General features: G+C 37.4%; 1 protein-coding gene across 2 annotated transcripts in view; it reads right to left on the bottom strand.

Annotated features, from left to right (window-relative positions):
• Positions 1 to 20,122, bottom strand: part of LOC149078986 (cell adhesion molecule Dscam1-like) — a 150,363-nt gene that overhangs the window by 40,873 nt on the left and 89,368 nt on the right. For both annotated transcript variants that reach the window (XM_089241232.1, XM_089241233.1), the window contains exons 7-9: positions 12,645 to 12,914; positions 10,132 to 10,379; positions 3,496 to 3,658 (exon numbers count right to left, since the gene is read on the bottom strand). In XM_089241232.1, the coding sequence (XP_089097358.1) occupies positions 3,496 to 3,658; positions 10,132 to 10,379; positions 12,645 to 12,914 (681 nt within the window). The remainder of the gene's footprint in view (positions 1 to 3,495; positions 3,659 to 10,131; positions 10,380 to 12,644; positions 12,915 to 20,122) is intronic.

Below are 20,122 nucleotides of genomic sequence, written 5' to 3'. Positions count from 1 at the left end.
AAACTGCTTACAAACTTCTTATTTCAGTGACGAAGTCAATTTAATAACTAACTAATTAACTCAATTAATAATGGAGTGGCTTATACACCAAAGTTGCCCGCGACGTTATTGCTGACCATTATGTTGGCACGCGAACAGAAAGAAGTTGACAACCCCTGACATACATAATAATGAAATACCAGAACTCATTCTGGATAGTCGTTCGAAAAAAACCAATTCCTTCTCAATGAAGAGGATCATTTGTGAGAGATATAGTACTTAGAATCTTTTTTTTATCCACTTATCATCATTGATGTTTCTCAGAACTTTCACTGAAGATTTAAATAAAACAGGAAAGCAAAATCCCCACAAAAAGCGGGAATTTAAAGTCTAATATGAAAATACTTCTATTCTTAATCTACATTCATAGTACTGGACACAGAGAAATAAAAATACGTCCTCCTCAACTTAATACTTCAGAATTTCAAGGATTTGCTATACAAATATTCTTTTCGTATCTGTACCTGAAACGTATCCCGGAGAAAAATTGATATGACAGAGAGTAGCAGACTTTAAGATATAACTTTGCGAAAACAAATTGGGAGTAGCATATGACGAAAAGGGAAAAAGACGGGACGAAATAAAAGAAAAAAAAAAACAAATCTCGAGTCATAAAGCCAAAGATTTTCCTCCTCTTCTAAAAACGATAAATCAGGAGTTTGGCCTTTCTCCGCATTGATCGATATAGAAAATCGACTCCCCAATTGACCTTTTTTTCTTATTTCTTTTACTTCAATTTTATATTCCGGGAGATTTTTATCTAGATGGGCGGATGCATTAAAGAAAATTCCACATATTTCCAAACGGAATTTCCACTTCTTTTTCCCATTTATTTATTTATTTACTTAGTTCTATTTTTTTTCCCTTGAAAAATATTTTTCCGAGGAATATTTTCGTAAGTGGTTGAGTATTCGGAATAATCTGAAATTCACTTTTTCGTTTTCCAAAGGAATTTGTTATCTTTAAAAGTGTTTGGAAATAGTACTTCTAGAGGAATATATATTCCAAACATCGCAGTCGTTTAAATTGAAATACTATAAAAATGGAAATACACTGTCGTAATCAATATTTTTATAGCTTACTTCGGAAAGATAGTATATCTATTACCGATATGCTTAATTTGCTTTAAAAACGAAACTCTTAGAAGTTTCACGCTTGTCGATCTGCAAATATTTTAGCATGAAAATCCACCGTCAAATCCAGGAAGAAAATCGATCTTAAATCAATTCATCCACTTCATGATGAACTATTTATCATCGATACATATCATTTGCTATTACGTCTACTCGTCTCCCATCATAATGTTGATGGATTTTTCATTTTTAAAACTACTATAGCATTTCTTAGTATGACTGAAATCATCAGAATGTTCAAATGAAACCTGTTCCTGCGTGATGATTGGTCAAGACAAAATGACTACGATTGATCAAGATAGAGTTATAAGAGTGCCGCTTTCACTGAAATTTTATACGCTGGTTTTATTTCTAGATGCAGTGCAATATGTTTGAGATGGCTGGTATGGTTAATACCGATACAAGCATGACCGAGTCTACAACTACTACAAAACCACACATGCACCTCGTCCACATTCCTCTGCGGAACATTTAATGAATTGTTACATGTTGTAATGTGCGGGTACGTGTGTGAACCTGACGTGGAGTTTGTTTTTATGCTTGTTATGTGCAGCGCGACCATCTGCCATAAACGTGTCTAACAATGAGTGAAGTGTAATGATTGAATAAGTATACCGTTGTGTAGGCCCGTTGCTGCCTGTGCCGACGCTTTTTTAAGGAAAGATCGTCCTTTTCGCCTCGAAGCTGGGAATCACATAAAACCAACTTCAGCCGACCACCACTTTTGGGGTGTTCGAACACGAGTACCCGCGATGCAAGTCCGTTACTATGACCTCTCGATCACCACAGCGGCCATGACTAGAGTCAGCTAATACATATTTTTTATGTATGGATGCAAACACGGAGAATCGCCGAAAGATGAAAACCGAATATAGCGTAAAAAATCTGCCACTAGCTCTATTTTCCGTTGATTTCAGCAACGGCCTGACGTTCTCGAATGGCGCAGTGTTAAGATGATCGTCTACCACTATGAATGTTGCCGTCATGTTCGCGGCTTTGATATTGAGAAATACACATAGATAACAAGTTCTTTTTCTGCCGAACCTGAAGCGACCACCGAAAGATACCACCTTCATTTCCGACCTAAATCGATCGGTAGTAAATTGTTATAAGACGATATGACCGAGGTTAGTGTGCGGTAAAGTAGAAATAGTAATATCCTGATGATCGCTACTGTTGGATCTCTGATATTTCCCCAATGTCGAAGAGGAATGACCAAAGATACGTGGCATGGTGTCGGGGGCACTGCATAAAATATTGTAGCTAACCACCTTATATGTATACGCTCACTTGAGTTGGAAAGCTGATGGTTTTGCAGCGTGCGGTGCGCTATAGCAATCAAGGCAAATTATTTTCGAGGTGCATTTTGAAGTTACGTCATTCGCATCACGGCTCTAAATTTTGGTACGTTACTCATTTGATGTGAGTGGGTGGTTGGTGTGAGTGGGTTAACCCCCTTTTCGTATAGGCTTTCGACAACAATTTTTGATAATGTGCAGTTGAACTAGCAGCGATAAATCTCAAAAGGTGGTATTATTGTAACATATAAGAAATAAAAGGGGAAAAAAGAGGAAGAAGCTTTCCATTCTTTGCCGCAAAGTTTCTTCTTTCGAAAAGTTTCGAGAGATGGGAGAGAGCATGAATGTATTTCGTCCATAAAAACTGGGACGAGATATCTCGTCTCTGTACATTAAGGATATAAAGATTAGAGAAATATATAAATAAATAATATTTATATTCCCCATATGAAAGAAAATCATAACTTTGTTTCGTTTCACCGGCTTATTTCTTTGTTTGCCATTAAATGATTCGCAAATTTTGAACGGTTCTCATTCAATCGCATCTTATAAGTTTATGAATTTCTATGAATTGTAGTTTTTCCAATTCAAGATAACGTTGAATGTGAGAGACATATTTCAGAAATGTACTTCCTCTGTGTGGGTACGCAAAAAGTGGCTTACGATGAGTAGCCGATTCCCATGGAATGGCGTGGAAATTCGGAAGAAAAGATAAAACCAAACGACACACTGGTATCGAGCCAATGTAACACTATGCCCAAAGGACACGAGGGAAAAAAATGAGTTGACGCTCTGCCAAAGCCAGATACTTATGAATGGGTGACACAAATCTTCATTTTGTGTGATGAAGGGAGATAAATGACTACGGACGTTCTCTTCTTTTTGTTAATATACTGTTGCGTCGAATTAAGAGGAAATAAATATAAATAAGGCAACAAGATAAAGCTTTTACGGTATGACTTAGGTCAAAATGTACAATTTTTTATAATGAAATACTGATAAATGCTGATGTATGAACACTTCACCTTTCATCCAGCGGATTCCCTTGATGGGGTGACCGCCATAAGGACAGCTAATGATGATTTCTTTGCCGGAGACTGCGGTTACGTTATCCATGTGGCGAACAAAAGGTGGTCCGAATACGTTCAGCCTGGCTGAATGTGAAGTCGATCCGACGTCATTAGTGGCCTACAATACATACGTTCACAGCGAGTTGTTATTCATAATACAAGTATAATCCGAACATGCGTACGTATCTGACATAACGACAGAAACCTTGAAAATTGATATAATTATGTAAAAAACGAGTGCTGAACATTTAAAAAAAAAAAAAAAAAAAAAAAAAAAAAAAAAAAAAAAAAAAAAAAAGTGATGTGTGCTTAGCTGTTCTAACTTCAAACTCTTAAATCCTAAGTAAATGTTGTTCTGAATGCCGTTACAATTGCCCATGCTCCTCACAGACAACGCTTCAGGTCTGCTATTATTCTATCCCACTATTCATTCTATCTGAATCCCACGTTCTAGGCATCATAATGTACGGGACAACCACTGAATTTTATTGCCAATTTTACAGCCCGATCGATCTGGCTTCAATACCGCACAGGCATATTTGGCAATGAAATAGCCAACAAACTTTTCAAGAAAGGTACAAAACTGCCGACTCAAGATGACTACTTTTTGCCAAGGAGTTTGATCCACAGGCTGTTCAGAGAACACGTGTTGCAGGCGTGCCAGACCAACTGGAATACATGTGCAGCAAAAAATGCCCACAAGATAAAACGATGAGTTCTCTGGCGTTTGAATGCATGGCTTAGAGTAAACCATCACCATCACCGAGTCCTTTTCTGATGTATCTTCTGCGTTTCATACGCTCTACAGATAGTATGTGCGTCTGTGGCGATGCTGTCGGCAAGAGTGTGTAGGTGTTGGTTTCGAATAGCATAAATCTGCCAACACCTCGTTATGTGTGCGCGCCTTTTCTTGGCCTCTCTTCCGCTGTTTTGGGAGAGAAGGCTTTGGTTTCTTGCAGAGTAGAGATGTCTTTTAACTGTGTGTCCGTGTATTCTTATTTCGTATATATGTGTTAACGTGCCGTGTGTTTCTTCTAATTAATAAACCGTATATTTAACCGTATCTAGAATTGAACAGTCTTAGTGGAGTCAAATAAAATTTAACTATGGATAAATAGCTACTTCAATTTAAATGTCATTATCACCTCCGGCAACCACATATGGTGTCCACAAACTGGTGACTTAGGACTATCGGATATTACCTTCTGAAACCACTGTTCCAGTTCAGCCTCGTACGTTACAACGAATCATGAATACCTCTCTGCAACGTGGATTTTAATTTCAGTTTCGTGGTGAGTGAATATTTCTCTCTTTCGTAGGACTATTGCCGTCTTCATTCTTTCGCTATGGCAAATCCGCAAGCAACTGCTAGTCAGACTGAACTTTCCCTTTCGGGAACCGAAGTCTCACGTGTTTCATTCCGTGCGCCTCCATTTTGGGAAGCTGACGTTGATTTATGGTTCCTTCAAGTGGAATCCCAGTTTATCACGGCAGGCATTACCGCGGATAAGACGAAGTTTCATTCGGTGATTTCCGTTCTCGACACAAAAATCTTGTCTTACGTGAGTGATTTAGTACGTAATCCTCCCACACACGATTTATATGAGACTCTAAAGAAACGTATTCTTTCCCGATTTGCTCAATCTGAAACTGCTCGCTTGAAATCTCTTTTTCATGAGTGCGAGCTAGGCGACAAAAAACCGTCCCAGCTACTTTGTGAGATGCGAAACTTGTCGAATAACACAATCAGTGATGATGTTTTGAGCACATTATGGCAGCAAAGATTACCCGTCAGTGTTCAACAAATTTTGTCGATTTGTCGGGATCCTCTTGACTCTTTAGCTCAGATAGCTGATCGCATATTAGAAGCTTCGAGTTTCAACGCTGTCGTTTCTCAGGTGTCTCAACCTCCTCTGCCTTCTTCAGAGTTGCATGAGCTTAAAAAAGAAATTGCATCGCTCGCTACACGAGTCGAAGAGCTCTCTCGTTCTCGAAACCAATACAGAGGTCGGTCGCGAAACAATTCGAAAACTCGTGAGCGGAAAAAATCTTCAGATCGCTCCGATCGACGCAAATTGTGCTGGTATCATGCTCGATATGGTGAAAAAGCACATCGTTGCATTTCACCTTGCCAACACTCGGAAAACTAGTGGGCAATCCTGTTACAGCGGCGGCCGGAGATTGCCACTTTCAAAGTCGCTTATTCATTTGTGATAGAAAATCGAAAATTCGTTTTCTTGTTGACAGTGGTGCAGCTGTGAGCTGTTTTCCTAAATCACTTGCCAAAGTTTCCAAGCCTGACGACCTTTCGTTATATGCGGCTAATGGCACTAAAATTCACACATATGGAACTAAGCATTTTGAACTTGATCTCGGACTGAGGAGAATATTCTCATTCAATTTCTTAGTGGCCGACGTCACAAGTCCTATTTTGGGTGCCGATTTCTTGGAGAGATTCGGTTTACTTGTTGATGTCAAGAATCGCCGGTTGGTTGATAATTTGACAACTCTATACTCTCTTGGTGTCGTTACCACTGGTCCTTCTCTCGGTCTAACTACAGTTTCTGGTGCCACTACATACCATAAAATTTTGACCAAGTTCCCAAATCTCACTGGTTCGGTCTTAAATTCTCAACCCAAACCACATGCCATTATCCACTTCATCGAAACATCAGGGCCTCCCGTCTTCGCAAAGGCTAGACGTCTTTCTCCTGAAAAACTTTTTGCCGTCAAGAAAGAATTTAACTTGCTTTTGAAGCAAGGCATCATTCGTCCTAGCAAAAGCCCTTGGGCTAGTCCTATCCACCTAGTCCCAAAAAAGACAGGTGGTTGGCGCATATGTGGTGATTTTCGTCGGTTGAATGCCGTAACTACTCCTGCTCGTTATCCTATTCCCAATATTCAAGACTTTTCTTTCGGTCTGGCTGGAAAAAGAATATTTTCTAAACTCGATCTTGTAAAGGCATACCACCAGATTCCTGTGAAAGAAAGTGATATTCCCAAGACGGCTGTGATTACACCGCACGGTCTCTTTGAGTATGTTTTCATGACCTTTGGGCTCAGGAACGCCGCACAAACATTTCAACGATTCGTTGACAGCATCCTCTCGGATCTCGACTTCTGCTATGTTTACTTAGACGACATTCTTGTTGCGTCAGCTGATGAGAAGTCGCATGAACAAGATCTCGATGTGTTGTTCAAGAGACTAAGCGAATACGGTTTAGTTCTCAATCCTGACAAATGCCAATTTGGACTCAAAGAAATTCAGTTTTTAGGTCATCTTGTGTCAGAAAAGGGCATTTCCCCGTTGCCGGATCGTGTTACCGCACTTTTGGACTATCCATTGCCCAACACAATCGATGAGCTGCGACGTTTTCTGGCACTAATAAATTTTTATCATCGTTTCATGAAAAACGCTGCCTCTACGCAAGCATGTTTGCATGATCTAGTTAAAGGCAAACAAAAACGGGATAAAACAAAAATCGTCTGGTCTGAGGAAGCAAAATCTGCATTCGAGTCATGCAAGGAAATGATTTCCAATGCTGCTCTATTGGCTCATCCTATTTCAAGTGCGCATCTCCTTCTAGCTGTCGACGCGTCTGATTTCGCGATTGGCGGAGTTTTGAATCAAGCAGTTAATGATCAAACTCAGCCATTAGGATTCTTCTCGCGTAAGCTAACTTCAGCTGAACGCAGATACAGTGCGTACGATCGAGAATTGCTAGCGATATATTCAGCAATTAAATATTTTCGACATATGCTGGAGGGATCTGACTTCGAAATTCTCACAGACCACAAACCATTGGTCTATGCATTTTCCCAAAAAAGTGAAAAATGTTCACCTAGGCAGATTCGTCATCTAGAATTCATTAGTCAATTTTCAACCCGTATCAAGCACATTTCAGGCGATCGAAATGCAGTAGCCGATGCATTTTCAAGAATATCGGAAATTGAAATACCTCCTAGTATCGATTTCGCCGAGATGGCTCGCGCTCAGGATGAGGAAGAATTGCGATTACTTCGTGAAATGGACTCAGGTCTCGAGTTAAAACCAATGACTTTCGGTTCTCCTGAAGTCACTCTACAGTGTGATGTTTCCACTGGTTCAATTAGACCTTACGTACCGTCAACGTTTCGCCGCGCTATTTTTGATGCAGTGCACAACCTCTCCCACCCTGGTGCCAAAGCTACTACTGAAATGGTTCGCAGATGATTCATCTGGAAATTTTTAGAAAGGGACTGCAAAGAGTGGTGCAAAACTTGCATCCATTGCCAGCGATCCAAAGTTGGTCGTCACACACATTCTCCTATTGGTGCATTCGGATTACCTTCCGCAAGGTTCTCGCATGTCCATATTGACATCGTGGGTCCACTTCCACCAAGTAAAGGAAATCGCTACGTTGTGACTTGCAGTGACCGATTCACCAGATGGCCGGAAGCTATTCCTGTACCCGATCAGACTGCTGAAACTGTGGCATTCGCTTTCCTGTCGAATTGGATCTCCCGTTTTGGCGTTCCAGAACGCATTACTACGGACAGGGGTTCTCAGTTTGAATCTGAACTCTTCCGATCTCTTGCGAAGTTGCTGGGTGTGGACAGGGTGCGTACTACCGCTTACCACCCACAAAGCAATGGAGCCATCGAGAGATTCCACAGGGACTTGAAAGCTGCCATCATGTGTTACGCCACTGAAAGATGGGTTGACGTTCTTCCTACCATTCTACTCGGGATACGCTCAAGTTTCAAACCTGATTTTGGTGCTACGCCGGCGGACATGGTCTACGGAACATCTCTGAGGTTACCAGGAGACTTCTTCAAAGATTCCGGTAAGCACACCTCAAAATCTGATTATGTCACGAACTTGCGTATGACTATGTCAAAGCTTCGTCCTTCGCCTTTGTCCAATCATTCCTCAAAAAACATTTTTGTGCACAAGGACTTGGCCAGATCCACACACGTTTTTGTGAGGGTTGACACTGTAAGGCGTTCGCTACAGCAGCCTTACCAAGGACCTTATGAAGTTTTGAATAGGACTGATAAATTTTTTACTTTGCGTATCAATAATGAATCTAAGTGTATTTCTATTGATCGTTTAAAACCTGCATTTTTGTTTAATTCTCTCGAATGCAAAGAATCTAATGTTTGCAAATCATCTATATGTAATGCCCCAGCCTCGCCACAGGGCTTCGTCACGAGGTTCGGACGGAAAGTCCGTTTTGTAACACCTTATCAAGCTTAACGTCCTTCGGACTCGTGGGGGAGTACTGTGGCGATGCTGTCGGCAAGAGTGTGTAGGTGTTGGTTTCGAATAGCATAAATCTGCCAACACCTCGTTATGTGTGCGCGCCTTTTCTTGGCCTCTCTTCCGCTGTTTTGGGAGAGAAGGCTTTGGTTTCTTGCAGAGTAGAGATGTCTTTTAACTGTGTGTCCGTGTATTCTTATTTCGTATATATGTGTTAACGTGCCGTGTGTTTCTTCTAATTAATAAACCGTATATTTAACCGTATCTAGAATTGAACAGTCTTAGTGGAGTCAAATAAAATTTAACTATGGATAAATAGCTACTTCAATTTAAATGTCATTATCACCTCCGGCAACCACATATGGCGCCCACACGTCTGTGGTTCAAATGGTTCCCTGTGGCATCGCATCACCACGTGATATATTTTTAAAACTATTATTTTCTTCTTCATAAAATGACATGTTGATACCTTCTTTAATTCAATGAAATATAAGAGGAGAATCATTGATTTAAAGCAAAATTAAACAAATTGAAATTTTTGCCTTTTTTTCAAAAAGAGAAGGGGGGACGTAGTAGGAATTGACCACGGATACATAGTAAATGCTGCCTAATCCCTTCGAAGTTGGTCTTGCCACCGTGACTCGGAGGACGTGATCTCGGATCAGGTACGTGTCGTCATTGCCATAATACTTTTTGACTGAAGTGCTTCCTTGTGAAATACCAGGCTAGCAATGACAATCAACCGGTTCTGTTACGGCGTTGCTGTCAGCTGGTACAAACTTCAGCGCGTAAGGAGATAGTCCTTATTATATGAGTCTGGTGTCCACAGGTAACGGGTGGAAACGTCGGACGTCATTGCATTTAGTGTTATGTGATAATGTACATTCGTTTTATCGGAGGCTTTTGCATAACTTTTCAAATTCTTCAATCGTGACTCGAACTCCGGAATATTCAATGCAATCCATATATTTTCCCATGTGTCGGATAGAAACCCAGCACAGATGGTCTCACGCTCACGATTGATATTCATGAACAGAAGTAACAGATATGTTAAGTGAAACTGATCATGCATTCATATGATTGATCACTCTATGTGATTTGCATTGAATATACATTTTGGACATGTCACGGCAGCGGCGCCTCGTCACGTGTCTCGAGACATGTTCCTTATGTAAATTACGATTATTGAAGTACGGGAACGGGCAATGTTTTTAAAGATTCGAGGAACGCGTATGCGTAAAATAATGATCTATGGCATGTATTGAGCATAAACATAGTTTCAAGGAAAGAAGAGAGCTAATAATAATAAAAAAAAACAATAGAAGTAATAACATAAGAGGAGGCGCTACCTTACAACTATATTCTCCTCCATCTTCTACAGCTGTGCCTGTTACATTTAAGTGCGAGATGACGTGTCCGTGTTCGGTTATGAAAGAGCTTCGTTCCGCTCGTAGGTTGGTGTTGTCAATGAGAACGTTGTCCAGGAGCCACGAAACTTCCGGGAAAGGGTTTCCCGTCGCCACGCATTTGAAAGACACTCTTTGACTGGGATGGACGGTGGTTTCGGCGAAAGCGGAAATGATTGATGGCGAAACGTCTAGTCGAAGGAGGGGAAAATAAATTGATTATGATTATATGTTCCTTACTTAATACTCATATTAACACGAGTTGTCATTCAAAAAGAGAAATGAAATAGTGCTTCACTCTCAGGATCGCGGAGTTATTAATGCGTGTGCCCGTTCCGGAGTATAATAGTCCAATACTTACGTGTTCGCGTGTCATCTTCGTTTAACGTGACGCGTATCAACCTCGTTCACCTTTGAATATTAGGAAGTTTTATATCATTAGAGGCAACTTTTTGGAAATAGCGGTATAATAAACGTTCATATTCGTGCAGCACACACAAACTGAACTGTCATATCAAACTATTTCACGATGGAACTTTAAACGCTTCGGTCTCATTTTGGGGAAACGTCAAAATATTTCATTACTTCGTTATCCATCCCTACGAGGGAGAATTTGTTATAAAAATGCATATAATGAATCATGATCACGAACGAGATGATCCAATCGGAGAATAAGACATCCGATCAGAAAGCTTGGTGTCTCTTTTGCAGTTACGTTCTTCTTAACCACTGGTTCTCAACCGTGAGCATGTAACCTCCCAAGCGGCTTTGGGATATTATTGGGAGGGGGGGACGAAAAGAAATAATCAAGTGGAAGAGAAAATCCATAACAGGTGGTTAAAGGGGCCACAGAGCACTGTGAAAAAAAAAAAAAAAAAAAATTTGGAAGGTGTAAAGTGACTAGGCTTTTAACAAGGAAAGGGGTCCAAGGTGTCATTCTCAAATTATGGAAAAAATTAAATGCATTCATCTCACCAAGTTACACATAAAATCTGAAATATAAGTGATGGAGTGCAATTAATAAAACTGAAAAAATATTTGAAATTGTAACAGTTGGCTACTCATCGTCTTTTGGCGATATCTATAAAAAACTTCTTACTCACTTTCTTTTCCTTTCTTTCCTCCAGCTTCTTTGTTCTAGAGAAATACTAGTTATTTCTCTTGTGTGTTTATACTGTAGCTGAGATCATGTGTTGAAGTGACAAAATATTAATATCTGAATCTTTTTTGGAGAACCTGTGATATTTCAGCATGGACCTATAATGTTTTTTGTGAATATTTAAATTTGTACACAGTGGTAGTTTTTCATTTTCTCAAAATTTTTGAAGGTTGCACTCTGGGACCCTATTCTTCTAAGGAAAATAAGGTGGGAAAAAATGTCTACTCTTTCAGCTAGTGGGAATTGGGCTTCCCTTTAAGCACATGCCACATCCTATGATTTTAAGGGCAAGCGTGCAAGTTTGTGAACTATTACTTCCAGTTGTAGCTGGCAACGGGCTCCAGAATATGACCTTTCCCCGCATGGAACCTCTTCAAGATGGAAACTCCCAAAAGCGCAGGGGGCTGGAGAACGGCATAAAAATATTCTGTCTCTATAAGTTCATTTAGAAAATAGATCCAATAAGTAAAAAGAGTTTTACTCTGGAAAAAGACTTGATTACAGGATTGGGGTATAGTCACGGTTGGTGAGTCCAGAGGGAAATATGTAGTCAAGCGAATTCGATCAGAACAGGAGGGCAAAAATCGTAAATTTGTCTTTGCGTGTGGATAAGGGGGTTGGTTTCCTGAATAAGACAGTAGAGCTACGACAAGAAAATGCGGTCCAAATATGGAAATGATTAAAAAAAATTTAAAAATAATTGATGTAGACGGATGACGCTTTTGATGTATCAATTCAAGTCAACGATAACTCCTTAAGGGTGAGGGCCACCTGACAAACGAAAAAACATTTTCTCACCCACCTTGTTTGGAATTTTGCCTGCTGTAGCCTACACTGTTTGTATTCGTATTAGGATTTGTATAAAAAAAAACCCGTGATTTTTTCAGTTTTCACGACTCAACAGTTAGCTTATCCTAGGCTATTTTTGAGCTTTTGATAAGGGTCAGAGACTCGTTCCCGGCGTTAGATCTTTCCTATTCGCCATTCACGCCGCGTCATATAAATCATGGGTGCTATAAATTTTTCGGCTTTAGGACCATTCTCTGCCCACAATTATTTTTGTGGCCCGTATTGAAACTTAGTTACTACAGATGACTTTAGTAATTTCACATGCGATATAAAGTATATACGACATATTTAAATTTTAAATCTACTTATTAACTACAACCAATATGCTCAAGCCACATTGACATCAAACACCATTGTAAATTTAGTCAAACTGACTTGTTGCTTGGCATAAAGTAAAAAGCTATGCATATTCATTTGTAAAAAGATGCATGAGAATTAAGCAACATACCTGCTATACTTAACTGAGCTGTCCCTTGAGCCGAGTCACGGTCATTGTGGGGAAAACACTGATACATTCCTCTATCGTCCCTCCTCACTGAGGAGATAAGCAGGACATCTCGAGAGAGCAAGCGTTTTCGGGAATCAACCACTAGAGGAATTCCATTATGCTTCCATGAAACCGAATGCACTGGGTAGCCTGTGATGTTGCAATTAAAAGTAGCTTCTTGACCTATGCTGAGAGTTTGCTTCGAAGGTACCAGAGAAACGGTGATGGGAGCTTGGGATGGAAAAAAAGAACATTACATTTAACTGAGATGATTGAATTTTTCTATCTGTATGATCTGTAGAATGGTTGATTAGTGATGATTATAACAAAGTGAATCGAAATAGACTTTTGTTAAATTCCATAACCACTAAATATAATGTAGTAAAATTGTATAAGTGGTGGAAACAAAATGCATGTCATAAATTCGAATATTTGTATATTATAGCAATAAAATTAATTCAGAATTTTACTCTTTTGGGGCGTTTCATCCTCAGATGTGTAGATGTTTAAAAACAGCTGTTCATATACATTTTTTTGTTTCGTTCTGGATGTAGGTTGAGTTTTAAGTTATTGCGAAATAGGTTCGATTATCAGGCATTGCCGGAGAAACTGTTTCACTTGAACGGATAATCAGTTGATTCATCTTCATCGCAGTTTCGTACACAGATACGAATCATCCGAAGAATGTCATCTTTTTTTTTCTGCTGCAAAATATTTTAAAAGTCTAGTATAACGAATACGGCTTATAACAAAAATGTCGCTATAACGAGTGATTTGCAAGTGTTTTGATAATCTCTTGGCTCATCGCAAAAGGTGAGCTGCTTGTGTTTGGAGGCACAAAAACAATTTCCAGCCATAAGTTGAAGTTTTGAACGTTGCAGACGTACATTGTGTGTGTGTGTGCTATCAAAGAGAGCATTGCATTTAAACTTTTAATTTGAACTTAAGTATGCAATTCTGTTTTCCCCTAAGAAAATGACAGGCATTATAAAAGTCTTGGGATTATATTTCTAAAACTTGGCTATTTTTTCATCTTCATATCCTGTAGCTTTTTAAAACTCAGTGTAGTTCCATTGCATATTACGTTTTGATTAAATAAAACAATTCTTCACTGATAAACGCTTATCAATCTCTACGATCTCAGCAATAGCTCCTTTATTATGCTTGAATTTCGTAAATTTACACAATGACACACACACATTTTTCACAAAGAATCGAGTAACTCCGGAATGTTTTCCTCAACTAGGGGTATTACTGTATATACACATTGATGACATTAACTTTTGTGCAATCCGCAAACCCGTACAGTAATTTATTTGTTTAACTTTTGAAAATTTGTATTAAAAATGGTAGGATAAGGTATTTTTTTTTCATTCACTCCCTGTATTTGCATCTGTGAAACATAAAACGGTACGGTTTTTCTGGTCTCTCGAAAGTTTCGGCAACAGAGGATAAACATGAATGATTCAGTAAAACGTTTTTAGTGTTTCCGTAATGTAATATTCAATGAAATGTGCTTCAACATGTACACACAAATCACAGATATTATATAAATAAATGAGTAAATATATAACTCTGTGTGTGTCTTTTATCCCGATACTTATGAAAAAAAGGAAGAAGAAATAGGAAATAATTGCTTTCCCGATGACAGTAATGTAGAGAGCGGTAAATCGATAAAATCAATAACACATTTTCCCACAATCAGTCGTTATTCGACGAGAAAGACAATGCCCCTCTTATCACCGAAGAAATTCTGGATCCTGTATTATCAAATAGATTTCTAACCGTGATATCGTGATGACCGACAGTTTCATGAGTAGGAAATCCGCATTGTGTGTTTTCACTATTGAAAGTTCAATGTTCACATGAATTTACCGATCACGTACTTCTGCTGGGAAAATGAAAGGAGAAAATGAAATGATGGCAGCATAGAATTTCGTATCCCAAACGGATATGTTTGGAAGAATTTAAGCCTATACACGAGATTGATTGAATTCGTATGAAATCTCCAAAATCAAACAAAATAGAACACTGAAAACTAAATATCTGGCCGCATAATATTATAATAATATTCACAAAAGCCTTATTTCATAACCATAATCACACGCAGGGTTTTTATGGTCTCCGTAAAGAAACATCAAAACTCAATTACGTTAGTTGCCGTGGTGTTTATTTCCGCATGTTATTCTAATATCGAGATATCGACTATCTGGGATAATAATGCATAATACCGCTCTGAGGATTAGATGAGTGATGGTGTAAAAGTGTATTGATGGTTTTAGCTGAGCACGTCATCGGTCATCACCTAAAATATGCATTACCTAATGGATTTATGCTGTCAATGCTCGAAATCACCATCGATATAGGTATTAACGCTGTCCCACTGAAATGTCACCTCTTTCCCTTCCCCTAACATACGCACCAACAGTTCGGCTAAACATCATGATTCGATTGTTAGCCCATATACCCTGGACACTTGGATCATTTGTTTGCGTAGTTACAATGTCCAGCACGTTTCGAGTTTGAACATGAAATGATAATATGGTATGTAAATTGTATAAATTTGGCAGAATATGATTTCGATTCCATTTAGAATTATTTCCATCGATTTTTGATACTTATCTTGAATAACATGACATAATAGTTAGGCTACATATAATTTTGGGTTATTTGCTAGAACAGGAATGATGAACCATCTGAGCATTTTTGTCGCACCACGATCATTTTCTGCACATGAGGGCTAGATATACCGAGACCTACTTTATTGCCGATTCCGAATGACAGTTTTTTTTTTAATATTCATCCATAGATTACTCTGCTACCCCTTGATGTGGGACTCCCTGTGGTAGCGATCTTTTTCTGTGCTTATGTCGCCGTTTCTGTTGTACTCTTGTGACAGGAACGTTTTTGACGAGAACGAACCGGGCATATACCACGCGACATATCTAAATGTATCTTGGTATTTTAGGCGAGTGTCTTGTCACCCATCCATAGTATAACTTTAGAAGAGATAGAAAATCAAAAAAAAACTATTTTCGAGTAACTATATTCCGACTCGCTATAAACGGGTGATTTTGTATCTTTAGAATTAGCTGTGACAGTCACCTGCAAATCCCTCGTTATACCAAGAATCTCGCTATTATCCGTACTCGTTATTTTGGACTTTTGCTATATATATATTATTGAATTTTGAAACCAATGGATTGTTAAATTTCTATTAATTCTAATGTTGCGTTCATATACATATAAAGTAAAGTGTTTTCCCGATACAGAAAGTACTAGGAGCTCAACTAGCCGAGACGTGACTGATTATACAATTAGTAGTGATTTACCATCTTACATACTAAAGAGGTAACATGCCATTTATTTCTGAAGCATCTCATGACATCTATCCGAATATGACTAAGTCACAGAATATGTCTTAGGTCCCTTAACAGCGCTATCTTCAAAGAAAAAAATTAAGTAAAATTTGGATGTAAACCCACATCATAGAATGGCACAATCGTGAATAGGTTAAATTTGTAACTTCTGTATTTCTTGATAGATCTGCTGAGACGCTTACGTTTTTAAAACATAATTTTAAAAGTTTGCAGCGCTTTTTTCTTTCTTTGCAAAACAAAAGTTTTCTTCACACCTTGGCTATGAAAACCATGGTGCAATATTAAAATATCAGCTGTTTAAAGAACAGTGCAATTATTGTGCGTTTGCTCGAACATTAGAGAGCGTTTTCTAACAAATATTTGCTTGTTACAGAACATGAGCGGATTGTAATTGCAATTTTGGAAAGATTCTGTTGGATACACAGATATGGCACTCACGTCGATTATTTTTCTCCCTTAAATATGTTTTTATTTATTTATTTTAATGTGGCGATTACGCTCATGTGACAGATATGACAAGAAATATGGTAATTTTCAAGAAATACGGAAATTTTTCATTAACAATTCTTCGGATGCATCGTTTGAATAACTTATGCGAAAATAGTGGTATCGATGTTGCTCTCGGTATATCTGCAGAACGTTCTGAACATTCCAGCTTATTTCGCACGGAAAATAAAGAAATGAAGACATACGGGCAGGTACTGTTACATTTCCTCTACTATTTATGTAATGGAAAGTGCAAAATATTTTTTTGTTTCCGAAATAATTATTTAAGAAAACAATACAATTCACCACATGTGAATAAATTCTGATAAAAAAAACACCAGCTCTAATGAGTGGATTAATTTCCAATATGTTTCAAGTAAAATTAATATTTCCTTTTGTTATTTGAAATAAATTGTGAAGCATACATTTATTTTTTCATGTCTTCTCACTCAGTAATAAGCTTTCAATATATATATATTTTTTTAATATCAGTACATATTAAAGAAAAAGACGAAGAAAAAATTATAAAAAAAACGAATTCCCTGTTTTTTCATTCCCTTTCTTTCAGCGTAAAGAACACATATCGTCTTCTAGAACTCATATGTTACTAAGTTTTTCTTTTGTCTCCGAAAGCATCCGTTTATTGGAAGTTTTCCTTATAATTGAAAATTTCATTAAGGAAAAAAAATCTGCAAGTCATTTTTAACGATAAAAAAGTAGTTCATAAATAAGAAGAAACTTTTCTTTCCCTTGAATAAAACCTTATTTTTTTCAAAATTAACAACGACTCCACAGCTGTATGTTTGCTTATGATTATTAAGCTCCCTTGTTTACTGTCTTTCAGGATTTTTTTATTTATTTCTATTTTTTACGACATCTGCAGTCATCCTCAAAGAGCTATGTTTATTATTAATATCAAATAAATAAAAAAAAAATAACGGGAAAAAAGTTTATGAATATTCGAATTACTTGGTAGGAAAAAAATTGTTGTTATCTCAACATTTTGATTAGATTTATTTCCTCCATTTTTTTTAAACAAAAACAATTTTTTCATAAGTATTCAATATTAACTATTCATTTTTCAGTTGTTTCATCGGCTTATAATATTAAAGAAATTTATTCTAAAAAATACCCAAGTGTGTGAAAGATTCTAACTGAAATTGAAGTTTTTCCACTAGGGCAGTCATTCGAATTTGAGAAATAAAATTTAGTCCCCCCCCCCCTGTTTATAATATTTAGAGTCCTTCAGGAGAGATTAATTAATTCCTTCCTTTTTTCATTTACATGTAAATACATTGATAACTAGTGATTTTTTTAAGTTTAATTTTTAAATTACTGTATCGAGGGATAATATGTGATATCTCCTGAGGAAATTTGAAAATCCATCGGAGCTGTGAACTACATACAGCAGCACATACAGGATATATAGTGCATACATAAATATCTTTGTAATTTGATTTTGTTGATAATACTGGAATTAATGCTAATGGTGTTATTATTCAGCATTAATACAAAAAAAAAAACAACTTATGTCCATGTACCATGGATTTTATTTGTCATCATATTAAACATTCATTTGCAGAATTTCAATAGATAGCGATTTTTGACACTTTTGAAACATTCCGGATTTCTGCTTTTTCCGATCACAACATTCATTCATTCACTACCATGTACCAAGTGATCCAAAGTTTACAGGAAAATAAACATTCAATAATTGAAAGACCATATTCTATGCATTTTTCACAGAAATGCATATAAAGACAAAATCTTTTCAAATAACACATATTTGTAGTGTTAGAGAACAGTAATGCTTTACTAAGAGGTTGCACTTTTTAGCTGTAGAGTATTACAGTGCTAATGCAATTACTTACAATTAATGTAATTATTTCAACGGTAATTTTTCATTATCATAAAAATTCCCACTGCTTTCTGTAAAAAAAGCATCAAAATATCATCTGCATACCACACATGCTATGTATGCAGAAAAGGTCATATTTTCTGGCCTCAATTTTACAGGTTTTTGTTTGCAGTATCCAGTTATATCCGAATTAGTTTCTAGGTTAGGGGAGTGTGTTAGGTATGCTATATCCACAGTGTATGTTTTTAGCGGGGTACATAGGTAGCTTAAAACAAACATAAATTTAAATAGCAGAGGCAAAACAATATGGAAATGAATAGGCCAAAAATCGGGAAATTACAAAACCGTATTTTACTACCACGGTGTACGTTATATCCAGGGTATGTTATAAGTAGAAACCAGAAGTTCGTGCAAAATGCCATAAGGCCTTTCTTTGCTTATTTTTAACTTTTTATGTGTAAATGCCTTTTTTGAATTTTTCGTGCAGTAAATGACTATTTATACATTTTTATATGTTTATTTGTGAGTTTTATAGGTTTTCTGTAGAATTGAGAAACTTTCAGAAAACTCTTCAACCTGTAGTAAACATTTTTAGCAGATAGAATATTCTTGCTCATAGCCCTATTTAAATTTTAAACGCAAATACACATAAGTGTCTGAAAGATTTCTCATCTTTCTCATCTGTGCTATACATAGCTTTTAGGTAGCTTCAATAAACCGTGGAATTCGCATCAAGAGCTCTAGACGAAAGCAACCCCTTTATTCAGAAAAGGTGCGGATAAACTAGAAATTTTGTTTGTCCACAGGCTTCACAGAACATGCCTTGCTTAGGTATCACACAGCATTCTAGATTAAAAGCTGACCAATGACTGTCCATCTACAATGCTGTTCCAATCTACTGCTGTCCCCGTATCCTATCAGTTGATGTCATGATTCTAACAGGGTGGGATGAGAACTGACAGAGTTCCAGCCCTGGAGCCTATGCTATTGATTTCTTTTTACACCATAAATATATGCAAATATATGCGCTGCAAACAACCATGGCAAGTTATTTCAGATATACAAAAATTACCTAAAAAATCGATATATATATATATTTTTTTTTTCGAATCGATGCAAGCCGATCGAATACGAAGTTCAATACTTTTTCAATACCGATCAAATACGAAGTTCAATACTTTTTCAATACCGATCAAATACGAAGTTCAATACTTTTTCAATACCGATCAAATACGAGGTTCAATACTTTTTCAATACCGATCAAATACGAAGTCCAATACAATTTTGAGAAAAATATGTCGTTAGTATGAAAATATTTTTGAAATAGTTCCATATGGAAATCTTTATATAATATTCTTTAATTTCAGCTAGCACCATTTTGCATGTGTGAAAATCACATATTAAGTAGCCTATTCAATGGAATCGAACTCGAACCTAAGTTCGAAACGCCGCAAACACTTTTTCTTAAGCGTAATTGTATTTGCTTAGCTAATAATGCAGTCATTATAATCGGCTGATCAAACAGTAGATTCAAGTAGTGCAATCAATTTTTTAGCCAGTTTTCGACCCTTAATATCGTAGCTTTTAGTTGCTTCTCCTTTTTTCCATTGATTATAAATGCCTTTTTAGTGTCTATTTTAGGCACTTTTAGAGCCTTTTTGCCAGCCTATTTCGACCATTTGTAGTGCCTGAGCTCTCGGGCTCCAGTTATAAGT

The sequence above is a fragment of the Pholcus phalangioides genome, unplaced genomic scaffold (assembly GCF_987345545.1).
Source record: "Pholcus phalangioides strain wild (caught in Gottingen) unplaced genomic scaffold, Ppha-v1.0 ptg000013l_1, whole genome shotgun sequence".
NCBI classification, from domain to species: domain Eukaryota; kingdom Metazoa; phylum Arthropoda; class Arachnida; order Araneae; family Pholcidae; genus Pholcus; species Pholcus phalangioides.
The sequence above is the reverse complement of the archived record's forward strand: the minus strand, read 5'-3'. Positions and strand labels throughout refer to the sequence as shown.